Source organism: Anomalospiza imberbis, chromosome 11 (assembly GCF_031753505.1).
Source record: "Anomalospiza imberbis isolate Cuckoo-Finch-1a 21T00152 chromosome 11, ASM3175350v1, whole genome shotgun sequence".
Lineage (NCBI taxonomy): Eukaryota > Metazoa > Chordata > Aves > Passeriformes > Viduidae > Anomalospiza > Anomalospiza imberbis.
The window spans coordinates 581,435-602,510 of record NC_089691.1 but is presented as its reverse complement, the minus strand read 5'-3'; the positions used below and the strand labels follow the sequence as shown (position 1 = coordinate 602,510).

The 21,076-nt window shown below is 48.1% G+C and overlaps 1 protein-coding gene across 2 annotated transcripts in view; it reads right to left on the bottom strand.

The window, feature by feature from the left end:
* Positions 1 to 2,507: 2,507 nt before the first annotated feature.
* Positions 2,508 to 21,076, bottom strand: part of PHF2 (PHD finger protein 2) — a 55,372-nt gene continuing 36,803 nt past the window's right edge. The window contains exons 7-22 of one of the 2 annotated variants that reach the window (XM_068201448.1): positions 20,506 to 20,668; positions 19,575 to 19,662; positions 18,910 to 19,016; positions 18,523 to 18,614; positions 18,033 to 18,122; positions 16,911 to 17,273; positions 16,001 to 16,120; positions 15,294 to 15,412; positions 14,776 to 14,954; positions 14,495 to 14,568; positions 13,212 to 13,369; positions 8,580 to 8,857; positions 7,458 to 7,553; positions 6,478 to 6,587; positions 5,057 to 5,318; positions 2,508 to 3,569 (exon numbers count right to left, since the gene is read on the bottom strand). In XM_068201448.1, coding sequence (XP_068057549.1) covers positions 3,481 to 3,569; positions 5,057 to 5,318; positions 6,478 to 6,587; positions 7,458 to 7,553; positions 8,580 to 8,857; positions 13,212 to 13,369; positions 14,495 to 14,568; positions 14,776 to 14,954; positions 15,294 to 15,412; positions 16,001 to 16,120; positions 16,911 to 17,273; positions 18,033 to 18,122; positions 18,523 to 18,614; positions 18,910 to 19,016; positions 19,575 to 19,662; positions 20,506 to 20,668 — 2,388 coding nt within the window. In that variant the 3' untranslated portion in view covers positions 2,508 to 3,480. The remainder of the gene's footprint in view (positions 3,570 to 5,056; positions 5,319 to 6,477; positions 6,588 to 7,457; positions 7,554 to 8,579; positions 8,858 to 13,211; positions 13,370 to 14,494; positions 14,569 to 14,775; positions 14,955 to 15,293; positions 15,413 to 16,000; positions 16,121 to 16,910; positions 17,274 to 18,032; positions 18,123 to 18,522; positions 18,615 to 18,909; positions 19,017 to 19,574; positions 19,663 to 20,505; positions 20,669 to 21,076) is intronic. The other variant, XM_068201449.1, reaches the window with a different exon arrangement.

The window sequence follows — 21,076 nt, the reverse complement described above, 5'->3', positions numbered from 1 at the left end:
TAGTGCACAGTTTTAATTGTATAACTTGTTCTAGGTCCTATTTTAAGGTCTGCTCCCATAAATTCATATATAAGTGTTTCTAGAAAACCTTCACCCCCTCTTCCCTTTCTGTCTCCTCTGGATTCAGACATCTGATACTCCACATCATGTAGAAGGTTTGTTCTCCAAACCAACCCACTAAATATGTTTTATGGCAGCAAATGAAGTGGCTGTGGGCTGGAACTGCTGAGTTCAGCAAAGAAAGGGGAAAAGAATGACCAGTGGAGGTGAGTTTCTACTGCACAGCCACATGCTCCCCACAGACAGCAGGAGGGTCGTTGTGAAGGGACAGTGGGTTTTGAGAGACCACGAAGCACAAGAGCTGTGGCCATAGCAGGGCTCTGGTCCACGGTGCCCACTGTCCAGCCAGTGTTGAGAAATGAGTGTGAACTCTTCTACCGTCCAAAGATGAACCCAGGGTGCCCTGGTGACCTCAGGAAGAAAGGGTTTCCCTTGGGCTGCTAAACAGAGCTTATAAATGAAGGAGTAGGGTAAACACAAAGACTTTCAAGATGTGTCACCTAATTGACTCCTAAGTGACTCCTAATTATTTGATTGAGTTGAAGATGAGAGGAAGACTCGGTCTGCAAACACTTGCAGCGTGTGATAGGAAGAGTGAGCCAGGAGCAAGCCCAGTGAGCCAGGGAGTGAGACAGGGAGGTGGACAGCCCCAGGCTGGTCCGTGCCTCTCCCCGAGGAGGAGTGCACCGTGGAGCTCAATGTTTAGCAAATACAGTGAGCTGGGGCACAGAGTATGTGAAGTTTGACAGGAGAGTGACCCGAAATGAGTCTCAAAGTGTGCCTTCCCCGCAGGCTGGAAACAGAAAAAAAATCTAATTCATTATAATTATTACACTTTCAAGAGAAGATGAGAAGCAGGCTTTCTCTTGTGACATGCAGAGAAAAACTTCCAAACAGTTTACATAAATGCTGTGAGTCCTGTGGGGCGGGCACTGAGGTCCGTGGCAGATGGAATGGAAGGAAGGGCGCCTGCAGTGCGGGATGGCATCGGGCCACTGCTGGAAGCACCCCACAGCCTGGGCAGAGCCTGCCCCGGCCGGGGGAAAGATGAATGTGAGGTCCGTGAGACTAAGGTGTGGTTGTGCCAAATGTCTGGGTCGGAGTGATTCTTGTCAGTATAAAGACAGAAACAACAGAAACACAAATGTTGTGAGTAGTGGTTTACCAGGAGCAGCCAACAGCCTCTCTGCACGTGTGCACAGAAAACACCTCCCTGGCCGGGCCATCCTTTGTGCATCGAGCAGCACGTTTATGAATTCACAGGTGCCAGTCACTGCAGAGGTAATACCAAAGGTGAGTCGATTGTCCCACATCGGCACTCAGAGCCTCGTGGCAGCCCCGGCTCCTGCACAGGGAGGCTGGCACAGCGACTGTCACCCCTTGTCCCTGGATGGGAGCGGCAGCTCTGCGCTGGTTTCCCAGCGCGCGGTTCTCCCGGCTGTAGCATCCAGGCTCTGCGGGGCTGGGCCAGAGCCGGCGGTGGGCGCTGGGTGGGTGCCCTGGGTGGGTGCCCTGGGTGGGTGCCCTGGGTGAGTGCTCGCTTTCACCCGTCACAGCACATCCTCAGCTGGTGATCCTTGCAGGTCCCTTCCAGGATATCGGGATATTTTATGATGAGCCAGGGTGCACGCGTGTCCCCGAGCCGCGGGATGTGCTCGGGAGGTTCCATTCCGACGGGTCCCATTTTTCCGGCTGCGGCTGTTTCTGAACTGTGAACTCCCCCAGCTGGCGATAGCTCGATATCGCCACCAGCCACCGCAGCCCGCCCGAAATGTCCCTGCGAGGACGGGCTGCGAGGATTCCCCCAGAGCCGCGTAGCCGGGGGTGAGCGCTCGGCCGGTCCAGAGCAAGGGGCTGGGCCAGGGGCTGTCCCCTGGGGCTGCTGCGCCCATCAGGGGGGAACAGGGGCAGGCTGCAGGTGGCTCGGACCACCGCCAGCACAAGGTGTCCAAGAGCAGGAAGCAGAGTGAGAGGTGGGAATGGCCTCGCATCAGCAAAAAGAAAAATGCAGGTTGAGCATGTCGCCAAGGGTTAGGAATGAATGGTGAGATGCTGCATGTTTCACTGAGCACTAAGAAGGGGAAAGGCTGGAGCACCTGGTGACCCCCAAGAGGGAGGAAACAGAGAGAAACAGGAAGGTATGCTTGTCCATGGGAGGTGGATGATGAGCTGGGCAGTGGGTGGAGTCTTACTGGGATGCTCAAGACCATGCCCAATGACCAGGGCTTCTTGTGGTGCTGTAGCAAGCAGAGGTGTGTAAGGGAGTGGGTGACAGATGGGGCAGTGGCAGCAGAGCCACCCCCTGTCTGTGCCAGCTGTGGGTCCTTGCTGGCTCCTTCACCCACCCTCAGGGAGCCCTGGCTGCCTCCCCACCCCTCCTTCACCGACCCCACAAAAAGGCCAGGCCCAGGCAATTGTGTACAAAACCTGAAATAGTTTTACTTTGCTTTCTTTTTTTTTCCCTTTTTTTTCTTCTTTTTTTAAACTTTGCTCTAGGTTTACTTAAGATTTTGTGAAGTCGATACAAGAGCATTTGATATGAATCGGTAAATAAAACACCGTCATAGATAGATAGCCACGATAAACTTTGTTAGAAATGTACATGTCGCGAAAAAATAATAATACTAATAATAATAATCATAATAAAAAAAGCCGGCGCAACGCCTGGGCCGGCACGGCCCTTTTGGCCCTGGTGGTGGCCCCGGTGGTGGCCCTGGTGGCCCTGGCACATGGCGGCAGGTGGCTCTGGTTCCCCACAGGCGCCGCGCCCCAGTAATGTGTGTATATAAACAAAGCCCATAAGAAATGTACAAATATAAAAAGCTACAAACATTAATAAATTACATCGTCACAAAACACGGAAACACTCCACAAGGTGCTAGTAAAATAACTGTCTCCCTCCTCGTACAAGAAGTTACGCAAAGAGCTGGTACCGGCGGGCAGCGCCCGGAGAGACCCTCCCCGTATAAAAACCCGGCGGTGGTTATTCCAAAAGCTATGTACAAGCTACATTCTAGGAAAAGGGGCCTGGCATGCGGCAGCGTGGAGCGGCAGCGGTGCCTGAGAAAAGCGCCCGCCACCTCCTCGCTCGACACCTCGAGTCCTGCAGTCCCCTCCCGCCTTGCGGCCCTTCCTGCTCCTGGCACTGCCGCCACAGCAGCTGCGGCCACCCGCCCTGCCCGCTCACCAGGCGGGATGAGGGGCCCAAGGCCGGGGCCGGTGCCGGAGCGAGGGGCCCGGCGCGCTCCTCCATGGCCAAGATTAGAATTAACTTTTTGCGGCTAGTCGCTCTCAGCACTCTGAGAAAGGACATCTATATTAAAAAATATTTATAGCAGGATTCTGTACAGTCCGACCGCTGAAAGTTAAAGGGATTGTTGTAGTGGTGGCCCAGAATTGGTGGCAGTGTCCCTGGGGCCACTAGAGCAGTAGCTTCCCGTTCCGGTGGATCTTCAGGATCTTGCCGAGCCGCTGCTTGGCCGTGGCCATCCCCTTCTTCGTACGCTTCCCTGGAAGGACAGCAGGGGTGGGGTGAGGACCCACGCCCACCCCACACCACCCCACAGGCACAGACCCTCCAGCTGCCTCCTGCCTATACAGCCCTGCCGCCAGCCCTGCCCAGCACCTTCAAGGACACCCGCCAGCACCCCTCAGGAATGGGGCTGCTCGCCACAGGACAGGGCTTGGCTGGGAGCACTGCCTCTGGAGAGCCAGCCCTGCTGAGCCGGGGCACAGTGCACACCCACCCCCATGGACACATTCACACCTGCTCCAGGGCGGTACAGCTCTGCTGGGCACCCTCCTGACCCCGCGGCTCTGCCAGGCACCCTCTGTCCCCGCAGTGCCAGCCCTGCTGCCCTGTGCCCTCACCTGCCCTGGCTCATTTCTCATGGTCACCTGTTTGCCCACAGGGTGACAGTCAAACCCAGCCCCACCAGTGCCATTCTGCTCCTCAGGGAGAGGCTGCACACACAGAGACACACAGATACAGATACCTGCCCTACAGCTTTTCACAGCTCCAGGCTCTTGGGCACCTCTCTGCCTTGGACCTGTTTCCCACCATTTCACCAATTCCAGGCAAATACATTCTTTCTACTCCAGCTCTGCAGAGAGCCACAGGTACAACCAGCTCCTGACAGGACCCCAGCCCCTACCACAGGCTACACACATCCTGCCCTATGGCCATCCAAGCTGCCAGGGTACTGTGCACTACTCAAATACATGGAATTCAGGAAACATCTGCCACATTGCCTCACTTGTCACTGGGGCCTTTCCCAGTGGGATCACATACAATTTTCATGCTGATGCAGTGCCTGTCTCACACACCTGCCTGAGTCACACTTCCTGAGCCAAGTTCAAGTGGAGAGCAGGAGGTCCCAGCCCAGACTCTGGGACAGCCTCAGCTTTCTCATGCTTTCCCTATGACAGACAGCGAGCAACCTCTTCCTCTCTCCTGTCTTTGGTTGTAGTTGCATTATTTCCAAGGTTTGATATTCCTCTGCTCCCTTGCGGCAACCCTCCAGAAAGATCTGCAGTGTGCCCTGCTCTACATGTCCTGGGAGGACTGTCCTCAGCTACAGTCAGCACAGAGCAGGTATACAGCCACCACCAACACCACAGTGCCTGCCGCAGCCCTGGGCAGAACAGCCTTCATGGATGCATCCTCCCCTGGCCAAGGCTCCACCGGCCGGGCTGGCTGGGATGTGACCCTGCAGATGCTCCTCCTGAGCTGGGGCTGGGTTGGGCAGCACTTCTGCCAGGGATACCTCACACCCTGCAACCAACAGTCCAGCAGAGAAACACCTACTTGGCCCCACAGTGCCAGGACAGTCAAGGCCACAGGCCCTATCCCTGACCAGATCTGACTTGCATGCACACACCTGCACCTGTGCATGCCCAAACCACACACTGCAGTGGAGGCCCTGCGGAAGGCTCGGGTTCCATGGCCCTTCACCCTTCCCCACTCCTGCACCACAACCCAGGCGTTTCCTGGTACCTTTGGCGGAGGCATTGTTCTGCGAGGATGATGAGGGTCTCCTCTGTGTGAGGAAAACACCGGGTGCCATCGGCTGCGATCCCCTGTTAGGCTGGGTGACCCCAAACGTGCTGGCCCCTGCGGTGTACTCGTGATCTGTGAGGCTGCTGGCCTGTGACTCCAGCTTCGGCTCGGGGGAGCTGCCTTCCTGACCCGCTTTGCTTGCGTTGGGGGCTGACAGCTTCTTTTTGGTATTTTTTTTCTTCTTGCCTTTCTGTTCCTCCTTTAAAATGACAAAGATGAAGCTCAGATTAATCCCCAGAAGACCTTTAGCTAGGGCAAGGGCCAGCGGCGTTGCTTAGGGTCCTGATACAACGACACGCCAGGAGTTGGCCATGGACAAGCGCTCGGGGGCTGCTCCAACACGTCTGGCTCACAGCTGCACACACACGTTTGCCTCTCGTGCCTCTACATCCTCGCTCTGTGCGGGGCCTCCTCGGTCCTTACCACTGCGGCGAGCGGGAGCCAGCCGGGGCCTCACCGACACCGCCCTGGCACAGCAGCGTGGTCAGCATGGGCAAATCTTTCCATCTTCCACATAAACTGGCACCTCCTATCTTCGGGGATCTTCACACCCTTGCACAACAGCATGAAGGATATTAAACATCCCCACTGATTCAGCCTCTGCTTCCTGCTAGGACACACACATCATCTCCTGACCTGTAACTGCACCTGGACATGCACACTGGGATGGCAGAGGTCTCCTACTGTCCTGTGTCCCTTGTCTACTTTCAGTTACTTCTTCTTGAAACCTTGCCACCATCCTTAAAGCTCTTCTACTCAACAGTCCACATCGCAGAAGCCCAAGGCCACCACAACCTGCATCTCCACCAGCTTGCTGAGGTGCCTCACCAACCTCGCTCCAGCAGACCTTGTCACCTTAGCATCTCACCATGTCACCTTTATGGGGCTTCTCTGACCCCTTCAGAGACCAGGCACTTATTTACAAACGTCCAAACTGCCCCAGTTCCTTTCCTAAACTGACTCTTTGCTCACAGTTCACCAGTCTTTGGAAGCAAACTCTGACACTTGCCAGCAGCCAATCTGCACAGACAGGCAATTACACCAGTCAGGTTCTCAAGTACACATCAAATACACTCCTTCGAGGCAGCCTTCTCCTGTTCTACCCTAGTAGCCATTCTCACCCCCTCATCCTTCCCTGTGCTCTCCTCTGTCCCTTGCTACCCTGTGACATGCTAAGGTGTGTTGTGACATCACTGGGCTTAGATCCCATTTATTTCCCTAAGACTGCAGAGCCTCGTGTCACTGGCAGGACCAAACACTATGCAGGGCTGGCACAGCACTAGGCTTGGGCACAGCTCTGCTGCTGGGGACAGGGCTCTCCTTTCCTGACAGCTCCTACTCTCCAGGCAGCCTCTCACCTGCTGTGACAGCTTGGCAGCGGCAGCGGCAAGTCCAGTTTCGATGGAGGCGACTCTCGTGCCTTCTCGCACCGGTCTGTCCTGCCGGGGCACCGAGGGGCCAACTCGTGCTGCAAGGAGAGCAGAGACAGGTGAGGGGCAGGAATGTGCCTGTGGGAGCAGCACAGCCACCACAGTGCAGCACGCTCTGCCCTGCTCAGCCAGGAGAGATGGAGACAGCCTCTGCCCTTCCCTTCTCCAGGTACGAGTGAAGGCACAAGCGCCAACAGCCCCTGGGCACAGTGGCATGGGCAGAAGCTGCTGATAGAGATGTCATACAGCTGAGCAGCTCCACAGCCACCTGAAGCCAAAGCCATGCAGGTTTGTGCCCACATCCTGGATTATGAGTGTTATTTCCAAAGTGACAATGCTCACCTGCAACCGGGGGAGGACATGCAGGGCCACAAGCTGATGAGGCCTGGGCTGCTTGTCACACACAGCACACACAGAGGGTGCCCTGCTCATGGGCTACAGGGGTCAAAGAGGTCTAGGGGCCCTCTTGCCTGTCACTACCCCCGGTGAGCTCCAACAAACCCAGGGCAGACCAAACCCTTCCAGATTATGAGCTTCGGCTGAACCTGCTCTCTCTCACTATACCCACAGTCAACACCTGAAATCCACAGCAACTCAGCTGTCCAGAGCTTGATTCACTGTTACACCACTGCTAAGGTGGCAACCTAATGATCTATTACTAAGACTGTGAGGAAAAATAAACCAACCAAGGAATTACTTTCTCATGCCAGCTGATTGCAGGAGGAAAGCTAAAACTGCTTGGCAGGAATCCCAGCGCCTGGATCACCTCCCACTGCCCTGGAAAGGGTTAATCCTTCACGTGATAAATAAATCACTAATTGTGTGCGACAGTTTCCACACTCCTTGAAAAATTTAGAAATTTGCATGACTTAGCCTGAGTCTGGGCAGCACAGACCACCTTGACTTACCCGTCGGACTGTAAGGGGCATCATCTGAACTTTTCCTTTTCTTTGATCGGGACTTGAATACTGGATTATCTTCATCTGATTCGAGAGAAGGGTAAACTACAGTAGGAAACAAAAGCAAGAGTTTCAGTTTAGGAAACAGCACAGAGGACCCTTGTTCTGTCCAGGTGCAGTGACCACAGGCAGCACAGCTGGATGATCCCCAGAAGTGCCATTGAGCACTTCTGTCACAGCTGTGACACTCAGGGCACTTTCCTCTGCTCTCATCCACACATTACTATTGGGAGCTGCTGTCATTAAACTGTGACTGGCTCTCTGTATTCCTCTTTAATCACAGAATATCCTGAGCTGCAAGGGAGCCACAAGAATCATTGAGCCCAACTTGGTTGCACAGTAAAGCTGTGGCTGCTCCATCTCTGCAAGTGCCCAAGGCCAGGCTGGACAGGGCTTGGAGCAACTTGATCTAGTGGAAAGTGTTCCTGCCCATGGCAGAGGATGGAACTAGATGGCCCTTGAAGGTCCCTTCCAACCTAAACCACTCTCTGATTCCATGATAATTATGGCAGAACTGATGTAACTGCTGTAAACTCTCTTTGTGCGCATTTCTGCTGCAGATGCTTGCCTTTTCTGCCATAACTCAAAACGGCATTAGATCCCTTTTCCATGTACAAGTTCAACTTCTCACTCCTCTCAGCTGGAGGTTTAATTGCTACTGTGCAGACAAGGACATTTCTGTCACAAGTAGCAGCACCTGACCCACATTTCTGGGACAGTCCCCTGTTTCTGGGTTGACTGCTGCAGTTTTGGGGGCTCTCCATGTTTCTTGAGAGTTTCTCTCAAAAAACAGTTTTTGCTTCTCAAAAAATAAGTTTTGTGCCATGCCTCAAATCCAGCCTGCCTGGATGGATGTGTGACCCTGGGCTCTGCAGCCAGTCTGCTGTCCCATGCCTTTGCTCCATTTAGTGTGCAGGTCCCTGTTCCTTGCACTGCTCCTGCGCACACCCAGCCGATCCCAGGGTGGCAGAGCAGGCAGAAGCACCCACAAGCAAAGGGACATTCACCAACAGGCACACACGTGTCCATGCAGCCCCAGGCACACCCTCACTCTGCTTCCCTCCTACTCACCATAATCCGAGTCCTTAAAACAGGCATCCAAGTGGTCCTGGTCCTCATCGTAATCCTCAATGTCGATGCTGTTCTTTGTGCTTTTCTTCAGCAGCCGTTTCCCAGCGGTTTTGTTGCCACCACCACCAGTTTTCTTCAGGTTTTGTGTGGAGAAGGAGTTGTTTTTCGACTGATTGGTGCCCCACGATGTCTGCAGGCAGGACTCTGAGGCCTGGAGGTTTGCCATGGAGAGCATGCCCTGGATGGCTTCCTGTGTGCTGGGGGAGGCAGGTGGCTGGCTGTCGGGCACAGGGAGAGATGCCAGAGCACTTAGTGATTCCAGAAACACCAACCCCTCACAGGCAGCTCGCTCCTGCCAGGCAGTTGTGCTAGGAGAGACCCCCTGATTCTTCTGAGCAGCTGCACATACCAACAGGGCCAGTGGGAAATTTTATGGGACAGGAATACCACAAAGAGCACCTTAGATGTGGGGGTGATGGCCCAGGAGCTAGGGAGATGTGGGCAGATCCCTGGGGCTGTCAGTACTCTGGGCACAGCTCAGCAAACTTCCCAAAGCCCACAGCAGAATCCCTGACAGAGCAGTGTCTCTATGCCATACTATCATCATCATCCTCCTCCTCCTCCTTCTCCTCCACATGATCATCATCCTTAATATCTATCTATCTATCTATCTATCTATCTATCTATCTATCATAATGTTATTTTTCTCTACTACAAAGTCATCCTCCTCCTCCTCATCATATTTTAATAGTATTATTTATAATCTACACTATCAGCTCCTGTAAAAGGAGAGCTTATGCATCAGCACTGGTGGGGGATGTCACGCAGGGCTCTGCTCAAAACTGCCTGGAAGTTTTTGGTCCCAGTTCACATCACGGGCTGTCACCACTCCAGGAGCTGCTGGAAATTCATGCTGAGACTGGCAGAACACACCATCCAGTATTTCCAGAAATTTGAAGTTTGAGCAAGTAGTGAAATGCAAAATAAACCTTGTTGTGGCAATAATATTTGTTACACTTGTTATACATTTGTTGTGCAATAGAAGCCACAAACATACAAGAAAATAACCAGCACCATGTCACTTTCTCCTACTTGAGCTTAATCCGGGCTCTGAATAGAGTAATGTACAAGACCATAAGGGAAGTTTCTGGTCACTAATGGCATTTAGTCATAATCCTGAAAATGAGTTAAGACTAATTCAGAACTCAACAAACAGAAGAACATAAAAAAACTTATTTAGGAAAGAGCCATTTAAATCCATCCAATATCATGCCTTCTCCTCTGCCTTCTCCCCAGCAAAGAAATATTTTGCATCATCTACAAGGAATTATCATATTTTATTCCAGCCTTTTCCCCTGAACTGTTTTTCCAAACACTGGACTCTCAAAACACTGCAAACAGACCATCAAATACTGACCACTAAATGGGCAAATCAGAGAGGAACTGCCTTAAGCAACACAAACTTCAACAAATAAATGTGGGATATGATCAAAACCAGTGGTTCTGAGACTCAAACACCAACCTGAAGAGGGGGAAATGTCTCAGAGTTGCACATGGGGCAGAGTGTTTCTCATTAGGGTATGTGCCTGGTGTGCTTCCATCAGGAGTTTTTCAGCTTTCTAATCCAAAAAAAGATTCAAGAAGACTCAGGAAGCAATTTTGAAGCTCTGGAAGAGCCATATCCCCTTTCTATACCTTCAGCAATGATTTTTAAAAAAACACATTTATGAAAGTAAACTATCAGTGAGTTACAATTATGGCTTAAAAAAAACATTTTCAGAGTATTGGAGCAGGAACAAAGCGGCCAAAGTGCTTCTGCCCCTGCTCTATCCCCACAGGCATCTCCAGACACCGTGGAGGTGGCACTGGGGGATAGCTCAGACCTGCCTCCAGCCCAGCAGCCTTGTTGTCATGTCCTCGGGGTGACAGCTGCTGTTGTGGGTGCACAGAGAGGAGGACACTCTAACAGACATGCTGGCAGTGGTTTGTGCCTTCACCTCGCTTGTGGCAGCCCTGGTGTGGCAGCAGGCAGTGCCCGTCCCCTGTGCTGGTACCGCTGCAGCCCAACCTGGAATCCTGGGTCAGTCTGGGGCTCCTCATGACAAGAAGGACATTGAGGGGCTGGGGCATGTCCAGAGAAGGGAGCAGACCTGGAGAAAGGGCTGGAGCACCAGGAGCGGCTGAGGGAGATGGGAAAGGGGCTCAGTCTGAGAAAAGGAGGCTCAGGGGGACTGTGGTACCCAGGTTAGCCATTCTGCTCCTGGCATGTCCCAGGGCAGGTGGAGCAGGCAAACAGCTGTGCTGGGGACAGGAACAAGCACTGATGGACTCAGGTTTTACCTCCTCAGTGAGCAGGGCACAGGAATGATCCCAGCACCCTCCATCGTGCAGGATATTGTGTAGGGAGCTGGTGCCTTGCTCTTCACCACCAACTCTACCACTGCCATCTCTCTCACCCTTTCTAGGCAGATCATCTCCTTCCTTCCATTGGGAATTACTGAGTCTCCTACCTATATCCTCATATTTAGAAAATGAATTTATAATAATTCAGCAGAGTGAAATATTGATATCACTTACTTACTTATATTTCACTTACTGATTGAGCAGTGGCTCTGGAGAACTCACAGTTGTATAAAACTAAAGAACTCCAACAATTTCAAGTACAAACCCAGTGTTTTCTTCCATTTTTGAGTCAGACCTGGCCACAAGTAATTTTGCTCCTTTCAAGATCAGGTGATGACCAGCCCTCCAAGCTTTTTGCATATTCCATTTCAGTTCTTTCAGCCTGCTCCCACACTCACAGCAGCCGTTCTGCAGGAACTCTGTCCTTCCCTCTCCATGTCTTGCTGATACACACAGTTGAGCTGCAGCTCTCTAGGGCACTCTTGGTAATGCCATCAGGGCCTCTGGGGTGGCCAGCTGCTAGTGACAGCTCAGTATTTTACAGAATAAGGCTTGCCATGGTTCAGATAAGGCCACTATCACAAAAAGCCCTGACCTGCTTCCCAGTGACTGGGAATCCAGCACTGGTCTGACAGGGATGCAGGCACTGACTGCTTGTGTGGGAGGAGATCCCACACTGACATAGGGCTGCTCCACAGCACCCACAATTTACACATACAGATCTATAAATACACACGTTCCCTACCCTTCATCTGCCCTGCAAGCAGAGAAAGGTGGGAATTGTTCCTGAGAGTCAGACATGACCGCACTGGCCTCATGCTGTGACACAGTGTGTTTGCATATCATGTTTCTTCTGATTTATTTTCAAAAAGACCACGTTATGGCCCTTTGAAAAGCCAAGTGTAATTATGATATGAAACACAGTAATTACATTTACCAGGGGCTTTTTCCAATTAAGATGCAGCACACACTGCCAAAACCCAGTGTTTATCCCAGAGCCAGCATTGATATGACACATTCCCACTAAACCACCCCACACAGAGCAGTAACTCAGCTGAGTCTGGGGTGGGACTTTGATTTCAGAAACCACAAAGCCTTCAAACACCCTGGGTTCAGCGCCCAGGCTGAGGGGGAAAAGGCCTGAGTTTAACCTCTATTCTGGTTTAACCCCTTGCAGACAGCAAAACGCACCCCAAGCAAGGCAGACAATTGTCAAGGACCATTTCAAAGCATGCAGTGAGCAGTGTTATCCACAGAATGGCCAGCAGTGTACACAGGCCCAAGGAGGATTTCTTTAAGTTCTTATAATAGTTGATAATTTTTCTTTTTTTATACCAAACTTCCAGCATGGGAGTTTTATTAACCAGGCAACTTTATTACAGCGTCAGACACACCTAACTACTTTTTGATGTGTCTAATCACATGTCAAAATGTAACTGTAAAATCAACATAAACACTCATCCCATTATGGACCATAATGCAGAATGGAAAAGGAAGTCACAGGGATGGTCAAGCAGACAAGTATTAATGTGATTATTTCCTTCCACCACTCACTGTTTGGATCACTGAAGGAGCTGGTGCTGTACCTTACTGGCCATAGCCCAAAACATCCAGTGTCAGTTTCAATGTTCCATTAAGACACCACTAAGCCCAGGCAGACATTTCCATTTCAGGTACAGAAGTGCCCACGAAAGAGTGTGCTTTTTTTCCCCATGCCTTATTTTATGGTGGGAAGAAGAATGATAACCACAGATGGGAGGGAGGGAGGGAGGGAGGGGGACAGGGAGGTGGGGGAGTGGGGCCAGGGAGAGCAGACAGTTTCCTATATCCTTCTTTCAAGCACCTGGTATTTGTGGCACCTTAGAGTTCCTTATGGGAGAAATGCTGACCATTCAGATAACTTTATTACAATCTCACTACATTAAAAACCTTAATTCCCACCCTCAAGATGCAGTCACTGAACTCTCTCCTTCTTTTGAATCATTCATCTATTACAGTATTATTGCTAAAACTGATCTTCAGCATCTACAGATGTGAAGTCCTCTATTTGTTCAAATTATACTACCAAAATCTTTCCTCCCTCTCCCTCCAGATCACAGGATAAAGGAAAATTTTGCTTACTGGAGAAAAAGCAGTTACCAAGCTGCAAAATTCCTTCTCACTCACACACAACCACAAAAGGGCAATTTTGTTCACAGGTAAGAGGGAAAAGCATCCCCTGGTGCGTACCTGTTGGTGTTATACTCTAAACCCCCAACTTCCTTGCTTGCCTGCAAAAGATCAAGAATTCCTGCTGAACTTCCACTCTCTTTCTTTACTTTGGAATTGCGTCCTGGCTTTGCCTCTGTGTCAATGTGAAGCAAATCTTCATCTGATGAGTCCTCGCTCTGCAAAAACAAGGAAAGGGCTAAAAAAGGTAGAAACTCACTGAGCTGGTCCCCAAGAACAGCACAGTGATTTTTGCAGCCTGCTTCTCCTCCAAAGACACAGGACTAGCCTTTGGAATTTGCTTTCTTTAAAAAAAACCAACCAACCAAACAAAAAGAAAACAAAAAAAAAACCAAACAACAAAACAACAAAAAACACCACAAAACCAAGTGCATGGTAAAAATCCATTTCCTTGTAGCCTGTAGGCATGGTAAGTTTTTCTTTTCCCATCCAAAGCTTTGAGATCTGATCCTGTTCATGGAATCAATTCCCTTTAACAGTGGTGTTTCCATCCCCACAGCAGGAGACTGGGAGGATCAGGCAAAGGAATGGGACAGACGTGTACAATAGTGTCATGTCAGGCTCTGGAAGGGAGCTGCCTACATCTGGCCCTCTCTCTGGGGCTGAGATTTCTAGGCACTGTAGTCAGGTGCTTAAGAAAACAAGTTCTTCCCCCTTTCTGCCCTGCTTTCAGGCTGCTACAGCACCAGCCCTTATTGCTTGGGGTGCTAGTCCTGTCTCCAGGGACTCCCCCCTCAGGCTCCTGCACAGGGAGACACCCCAGACCTCAGGTACTGACTCAGACAGAGGTCTGTACTTCCTCCTGGATGTCCCAGACACAAAACAGGGTGAAAAGAACTCCGTAGTACTGAAGGCCAAACACTCTGGGTATCTTTGGTTCTGTCTTAACAAACTATTTTGCTTTTTCTGACTTATTCTGGTATTATAATATGAATCTGCATTAACCACAGTAGGGCAAAACATTTAATTTTAATGTAATTTGATTTCCAGCACTGAGCTTCAGACACAGGGCACGCTCACACCTGGGTTGTCCCATCCTGCAGATGAGCTCCACCCAGGCTCACTGACACTGCAGGGGCTGGGCTGGGCTGGGCTCACCTGGGTTAGGAATATTCTAGATCTCAGCCCATAATGGGCAGAGAGGCTCTGCCAAGTAGCACAAAACAAACATTTGAGTTTCTATATCACAGGAAGAGAATCACAGAATGGTTAGCGTTGGAAAGGTCTTTAAAGAACCTCATGATCTAGGAGTGTCTCCTTGTGAAGGTACAATAACCTCATACCTTGTATGGTACCGACTCCACCTTTGGCTTCTTAATAGGAGTGTGATGCAGGGCTTCCTTTTTATCTGATAAAACTGGATAAATAAAAAGAAACAAAAAGTCACGTTTTTTTTTCCCTTCAAAAACCAGCCTTCCTACTCCACTCACATTTGACTGACAGGTAGGACATGGCTTTCTTTATTCTAAATCACATAGATTTTAAAGACTATATTGATTGTTTTGGACAATCACCACCTAAGACTTTGTTGAGCAGATAAAGATAAACCAGGAAATATCCTTACAGGGCAGTTCTCTTTTTGCAGTGTTTTTCTTTCTTCTGATTGGAAACTCATCGATTTTTAGTTCACCGTCATCTGACACATATTCATATTCATCCCGTACAGGTTTGGCTTTGTCCTCTTTAAAATTCTGCAGTGACCCAAACACACTGGTATTCAGATGAGTTTTGACTCCCTTTGAACTGAAAAAAAAGTATTTACAAATCAGTAACAACACTCTGAGTAGAAAGCAGCTTGCGACGTGACAGACAATTAGTATCTCTATGCAGAAATCTCAGTCAAACTGAATTCCTTCAGGGGTGCCAAAGCAACTAGAATCATCTTACAAACACATTTCTGAACCTACGACTTATGTCTCAAAACAGGACTCTGACTAGAGCACTGGAAGAAGTTTTAATGATAGGGTATTTTCTACATTGACCAGAAAGGCAGGTTTTCATCATCTTGTATAAAAAATACAAAATAAAATGACCTTTCAATTTCCTTTTTTAGTTGATGTATGTTGTCATATTTTTACTTACCCAAGCAACTTCTTATTAGAGAAAGAGAATGTGAATTTGTTGTCTTTATTTCCTGATAAAGGCGTCTTTTCTGATTTGTGTTCCTCTTCCATTTTTAGAAGTGAATCAGGTTTACTGTTCTGAAAGGCAAAAGACCAAAACAAAATAAATAAATCAGTTAAATGAGTCCTTTATGTTCCATCTTCCCAGGTACCCTCAGAATCTAAGCCTGTTCAATTTTCCCTTACTAAAAATCCTATTAAATTTTCTCTGCAGACAAAATGTTCTATTCTGTGAGTGAATTTCACTCACCCTGCATTAGCCCTGAAGAAGGGCGAGCTTTTAATCCCTAGGGCATAATTCAGATTTCATTAACTCTAATTTTATGCCATTAAAATTAGTTATTGATTATTAGCTATTAGGTAGTTGTTGATTTCTCATTAGTTATTGATTTTAGACTTAAATTAGTAGGACGGTGTCAGAGCAAGGATCACAAAAGGAATCAACACTGAACCATGTCATTGGTGCGTGGTGAAAAAGCACATGCTTTTGAAGAATCCATCCAGCCCCTCTTCCTTTATCAGGGATTAATTGATTATTTCCTGCTTTATTTTCTTTTCTTTGGGAACTGAAAATTGGTGCCTTGTTCTCTCCGCTTGGGCAGAGCCACAAACAATTCCCAACCCTTGGCTTATCAACATGCGGCAGAATTTAACAGGAGCCATCACCTTGTATTTCCATTTGGCTTCTGTTTTGCTTTTACTTTGCTCTCGAACTTCAAATTTCTCCACCTCATTCTGCTTGTTCGCAGATTCCTTATTGGGAACACTTAAAACATTCTTTGCAGCCTGGGAAAAAAGTCAGGAAAAAGTCCTCTGAATGAAGATGGAGTGTTGGCATGTCAGAAACACGGGCTTTAACTGGGAAATAACATGACATATTTTTGAAAACTCTCATTTATTCTTTTTGAATCCCAAATTGAAGTTCAATCAAATTTTGCTCCTTCAGAGCATGCAGAACAGCAGCTGCAGTTCTCCTTGATACACCAATACTCTCCTCTCCCTCTCCGTCACCCCATGACAGGTTTCACAAACTGCACACAGACTCTTAGAACTTCAGAAACATTTTAGGAAAGGTTTATGGATATTTCTTCACAAACAGCATACAACCACTCCTCTATCAGTGCCTTGATGGATCCTGGTGCCCACTGAAATCTGTAGCAAAATTCATGCCGAATTACAGGGCACCAGAACTAAAGGATATCAAAAAAGAAACTTGACAAGTTTCTACGTGGGTAAAAGTGGAAGAAAACTACTATTCTGTTTCAGTCACTCATTCTAGAGTAACATTTCAAGCAAATGAGATACTTTAGAAACAAGTTCTTTCACCACTGACACCTTTTGATAGCAGTGGGTTTCTGGGAGGCTCCACATCAATGAATAACCAGCAAAGAGTCAAATCAAACCCAGCAGCTGGGTAAGAGAAGGGCAATGAGCCAGCAGTTACAAACCATTCCTTTGCTTCTGCAGAGCCAGGCTTTCACAATGTACTGCACATACTACTTTTTGCATGAAACTTATAGAGGGATTTTATCTCTCTGAGGGTGGGAGAAGAGGGAGAGGTTAAAACACGACCCACCTTCCCCTTCTTTGGTGTCTCGATCTTGGTCAGAGCCTCCTTCGTGTGTGCTTCCAGCAGGTCGAGGTTGGGGATGGCTGGTGGTGGGCTCTCCTTCACTTTCTTTCCTTTCTTTTTGCCTTCTCCCTTCACTTTCGGTGTTTTGGGAGGTTTGGAGGGTTTGGGAGTCTTCGGGGGTTTGGATGGCTTGAGTTGTTTGGGGGTTTTCACAGTTTTGGGAGTCTTTTTTTTAGGAAGCTTTTCTAGAGGTGGGGGCAGAGGAGTGACTTGGACGGGTGACGGAGCCTCTTCCTTCTCCACAGGACAGATCTCCTCGGCTGCGGGGTTGGCACTGGTGTCTGCTTTGCTGGCCTTTGAAGCATTCTGTGGTTTGGCACAAAGCACAAGGTGTTCAGACACACCTGCCCTGCTTTTGAAACTCCCTCCGCTAGATGGGGAAACAACCCCAGGGATGCCCAAAGATGTGGTGGAGGGGATCTGCAGCATAGGTCAGTCTGACCGAGGAATGAAGATCCCATCAAGGCCACAATAACACTCTGCTCATCAATCCCCACCCCCAGTTCCCACCCTCACATTCCTCAAGCCTGGCCTGCAGTAACTCCAGAGGCTTGGTAGGGAATGTAACCCTCACTGGGTTGTACCATCACGCAGCCTGTCCACACAGGATGGATAAAAAGAACAGCCTTCTGCTTAATATGCTGATCAGCTTGAGCAAAACCCTTTCCATTTAGTTCTAATGTGATAAATATAGCAGAATCACATTTCATGCCCTCAGGAAAAATTAGCAGTAAAATAGCTGCCCAATTAAAATTAACACTGACTAATTAAAAAGAAATGATTTTCTGCTTAACTTGCTATTCTGACAATCAGAAAACTTAAATACTACATCAAAGAGGATCAAAGGACATGATAGGTTTCAGTTTTGAGGTCTCTGGATGTGGTTAGGAGCAGGCTGGAATGCAGCACAATGTCATCCTGAAGGAGATGAGCCAGCTGTGGTCACCTTTTGCTGTCACACGTCTCCACCCAGCAGGATTTGGTACCACACTCAATGGGTGATACCTCCATGCATTTTATAGCCTGGACTCCAAATACAGTAAATATTATAAAAACAGCACAAACCTCACTTAATCTTATTTCTTTGGCAAGGTCCTTGATAAGTTGTGCTGGTTTGAAGTTTTCTGGTAGTTCATCTTCATGCTCTGCTAAAGCCTAAAACACAACAAAGCCAAATTGCTGTTTCTGTGCATGTTTTCTTCAAAAATAAAAAAAAAAAAACCTCTTGAAGTGACTTGTCTGTATTTTTTCCTATGTATTTCAATCAATCTTGACTGCATTAGACATTCAAATAAGAAAAAAAGGGGTTTTTTCCTGTTCTGAATGTTATTGTAACAAGTTGTCCTGAGAGACCAACAAAGTCAATCATCTTTTTTCAGATATTATTTCATTTTCACAACTGCAACACCACTTTGCTCACCCCCTCGTTCTCCCAATTCCTTCTCTTTGGCATCTTAGAATTGGATGTTTTGCAATGATGCTCTTTGTTCCAGAATTTCCTCTCTGCTCCAGCAACTGACAAACGCATAATATTAATCCAGGCTGCCTCTCCTACCTGTTTTTTAGTCCATGACCTGAAAGCACCATTGAGAATCTTTGCTCCCTGAAGGAGATGAGCAGGAGGTTGTTGTCCAGCTTTATGCAAACCTAAGCAGAAAAAAAACCAGTGTCATTCAACCACTGACAGCTACAGTTGTTTACAGAAAGCACTTCATTTGAAAACTGTAACTGGGAAAGCTGAAGTTAACTCTTTGAGAGTTGATCCCCACAAATGAATCCCTACTACAACCTGATGGTAATAAGCAGTGCTTTTACTGTGTCCCAAATCCAGCTGAGCCTTCCCACCCTGTGCTCCTGTCAGTTATGGCTGCTGAAATTCAGGGTAACTGTCCTCAGATCCCAAAGCTGAGCCATCAGGGCGGGCAAGGAAAGGCAGTTTTACCTTTGAATTTCTCTAGTAGATGCTTCCCCATATACCAACACGCCGTTTCGAAGTTGGGAAACTGGGTCAGACTGACAATTTTCAATCGCCTTTCTACTTCATATGCCCTGCAAGACAAAGCCACAGGAAACTCAGCATGACAGAGCACGAGTGTGTCACAGAAGTGCCAGGGCCACTTCGCAGTGGGTCCCTTCTTTGTCCTGCTGCTAAGCAGGCTGGCCTCAGGCCAAAAGCAAAACATGACGGCACTGGTAAAATACTGAGATACAGATGTATGATGGTTTTATTGCATTATTTGCCCAGAATCAGTAAAGAACTCATTGCATTGTTTTACACTGGGCAAAGAGCCCAGCTGAGCAGGTGCGGGCTGCTCCAGCAGCAAGTGGCAGGTGCCAGGGTAAAACTCCAGGCAGTGTGTAACCGTTCTGCCTTCAGGATGTGGCCACATCAATCCAGGCACCTCAGGCATCCTCCCATGCATTATCCACAGGGGTAAGGACAGCTCGGGATAAGTCAGCATGAGGGAACACAGTCAGAGAAGACAAAGATGGATGCACCAGCCAAGACTGCCCAAGAGCTACACCAGCATTACTCTCAGTGATTCATTATTATTGATTTATTAAAAAATGAGCTCTACGTAACATTAGATTTTAAAGACAGATTACCTCATCTGCATTTCCACGCTTAGACTGTGTAGAAAATGTCCTGCAAAGGCCAGGCAGTCTACTGGTGTTAGAGTTGCATAAATCCAGCCTAAAAGAGAGAGAAGAGTCCTCAAGACAAGAAGTTGAAGGCCATTAGCATAGACTTCAGTCCCAAGTGATGTCTACACTTCACTGAGCACCTTGCTCCACAGGTACCCACACAGCCCAGCCCCAGAACTACACACACTTTGAACAAAGATGCCTCTGGTCCCTTCTTTGTTTTGCTGCATAATGGCAGCTGCTTTCCTGTCTCCACAAAGACCTGAAACCAGGACTTTGAACACCAGAATCAGGTGTTTTCCAAACATATATTTCCATACAAAAATCTACACAAGTTAGTGAATCTCTATTATAAACTGCCCTGTGTTTGTTCCACCATCTGCTCCACAGATAGTCATAAGAAAAACACCTACTTTCCACTTCTTATACCCAACGTAAAATTCAAGTGTGTAAACCTTTGATGCAAGAATCTACTCACACACAGTGACCTGTAGTCCCTGAGTGTCACAGGAGATTAATGTCTGTGACAAGGATTTGGGGGTGTCATGGTCAGAATGCATGGTCAAATTCACTCAATGTAAATTGTCTGTTAGGTGTCAGAAAGCACCAATGACATGGTGGATGCAGAAAGAGAACTCATGAGTTACTACAACCCAGCTAGACCATGAGTGGAACACTCGCCCTACTAGTTTAACTTTTAAAAGGCTGCTAAAATATTAATAGAAAGGAGTAAAAGTTCTGATTTGTTTGGTTTCTAAGCACATGAAATAAAATTTCTACTGAGAATTAGACTCCGTACTTTGTCAGAGTGAGTTGTCGAATCCCACTCCTCTGGCATTTTGGATGTGCTACTCTAAAGCATGAGGAAAGCTCTCCTCCCCCACCTGCTCACCTGATGGAATGAAGAGTGTCTGGCCTTGTTTAACGGTGCATTTGTAACATTTATCTACTTGGTCTGCAAAAAACATCTCACTGTGATTTGCTGCTGACTGCCAGCGCTCATACAGAGAAATATTTGCAGAGGCTGGTTTGATGAGATAAAAGATCTTTTCTCCCTGAATTAGAAATATAAAATTAGCAATAAGCAGCCAAATCAAACAACATTGCACTGGCGCACACACACACACACACACACACAAATAGTTATCTAAATATACATGTATGTGTATTTTGGCAGTATTTAAATAAAATTAATTAGTCAACTTTTTACAGAAGGTCTGAAATAATTAAATCACACCTGACCACATCTGCTCAGATTTGTGGGAGGTGATGGTACAAAAGGTTTACAGTGCCAGGTTCCATCACACTGCAAAAATAGGACGTGATATCTTTAAGGCCTAGAGTAATGTATGTGCAGAAGGCACTAAACAAATATTAAAATGTTAACAGAGAGAAAATACACAGAGGACTTCCATGCTCCAAGTGCTTTCTCACTCGGGAGACCCTGGCACCTCTGGGAAGGC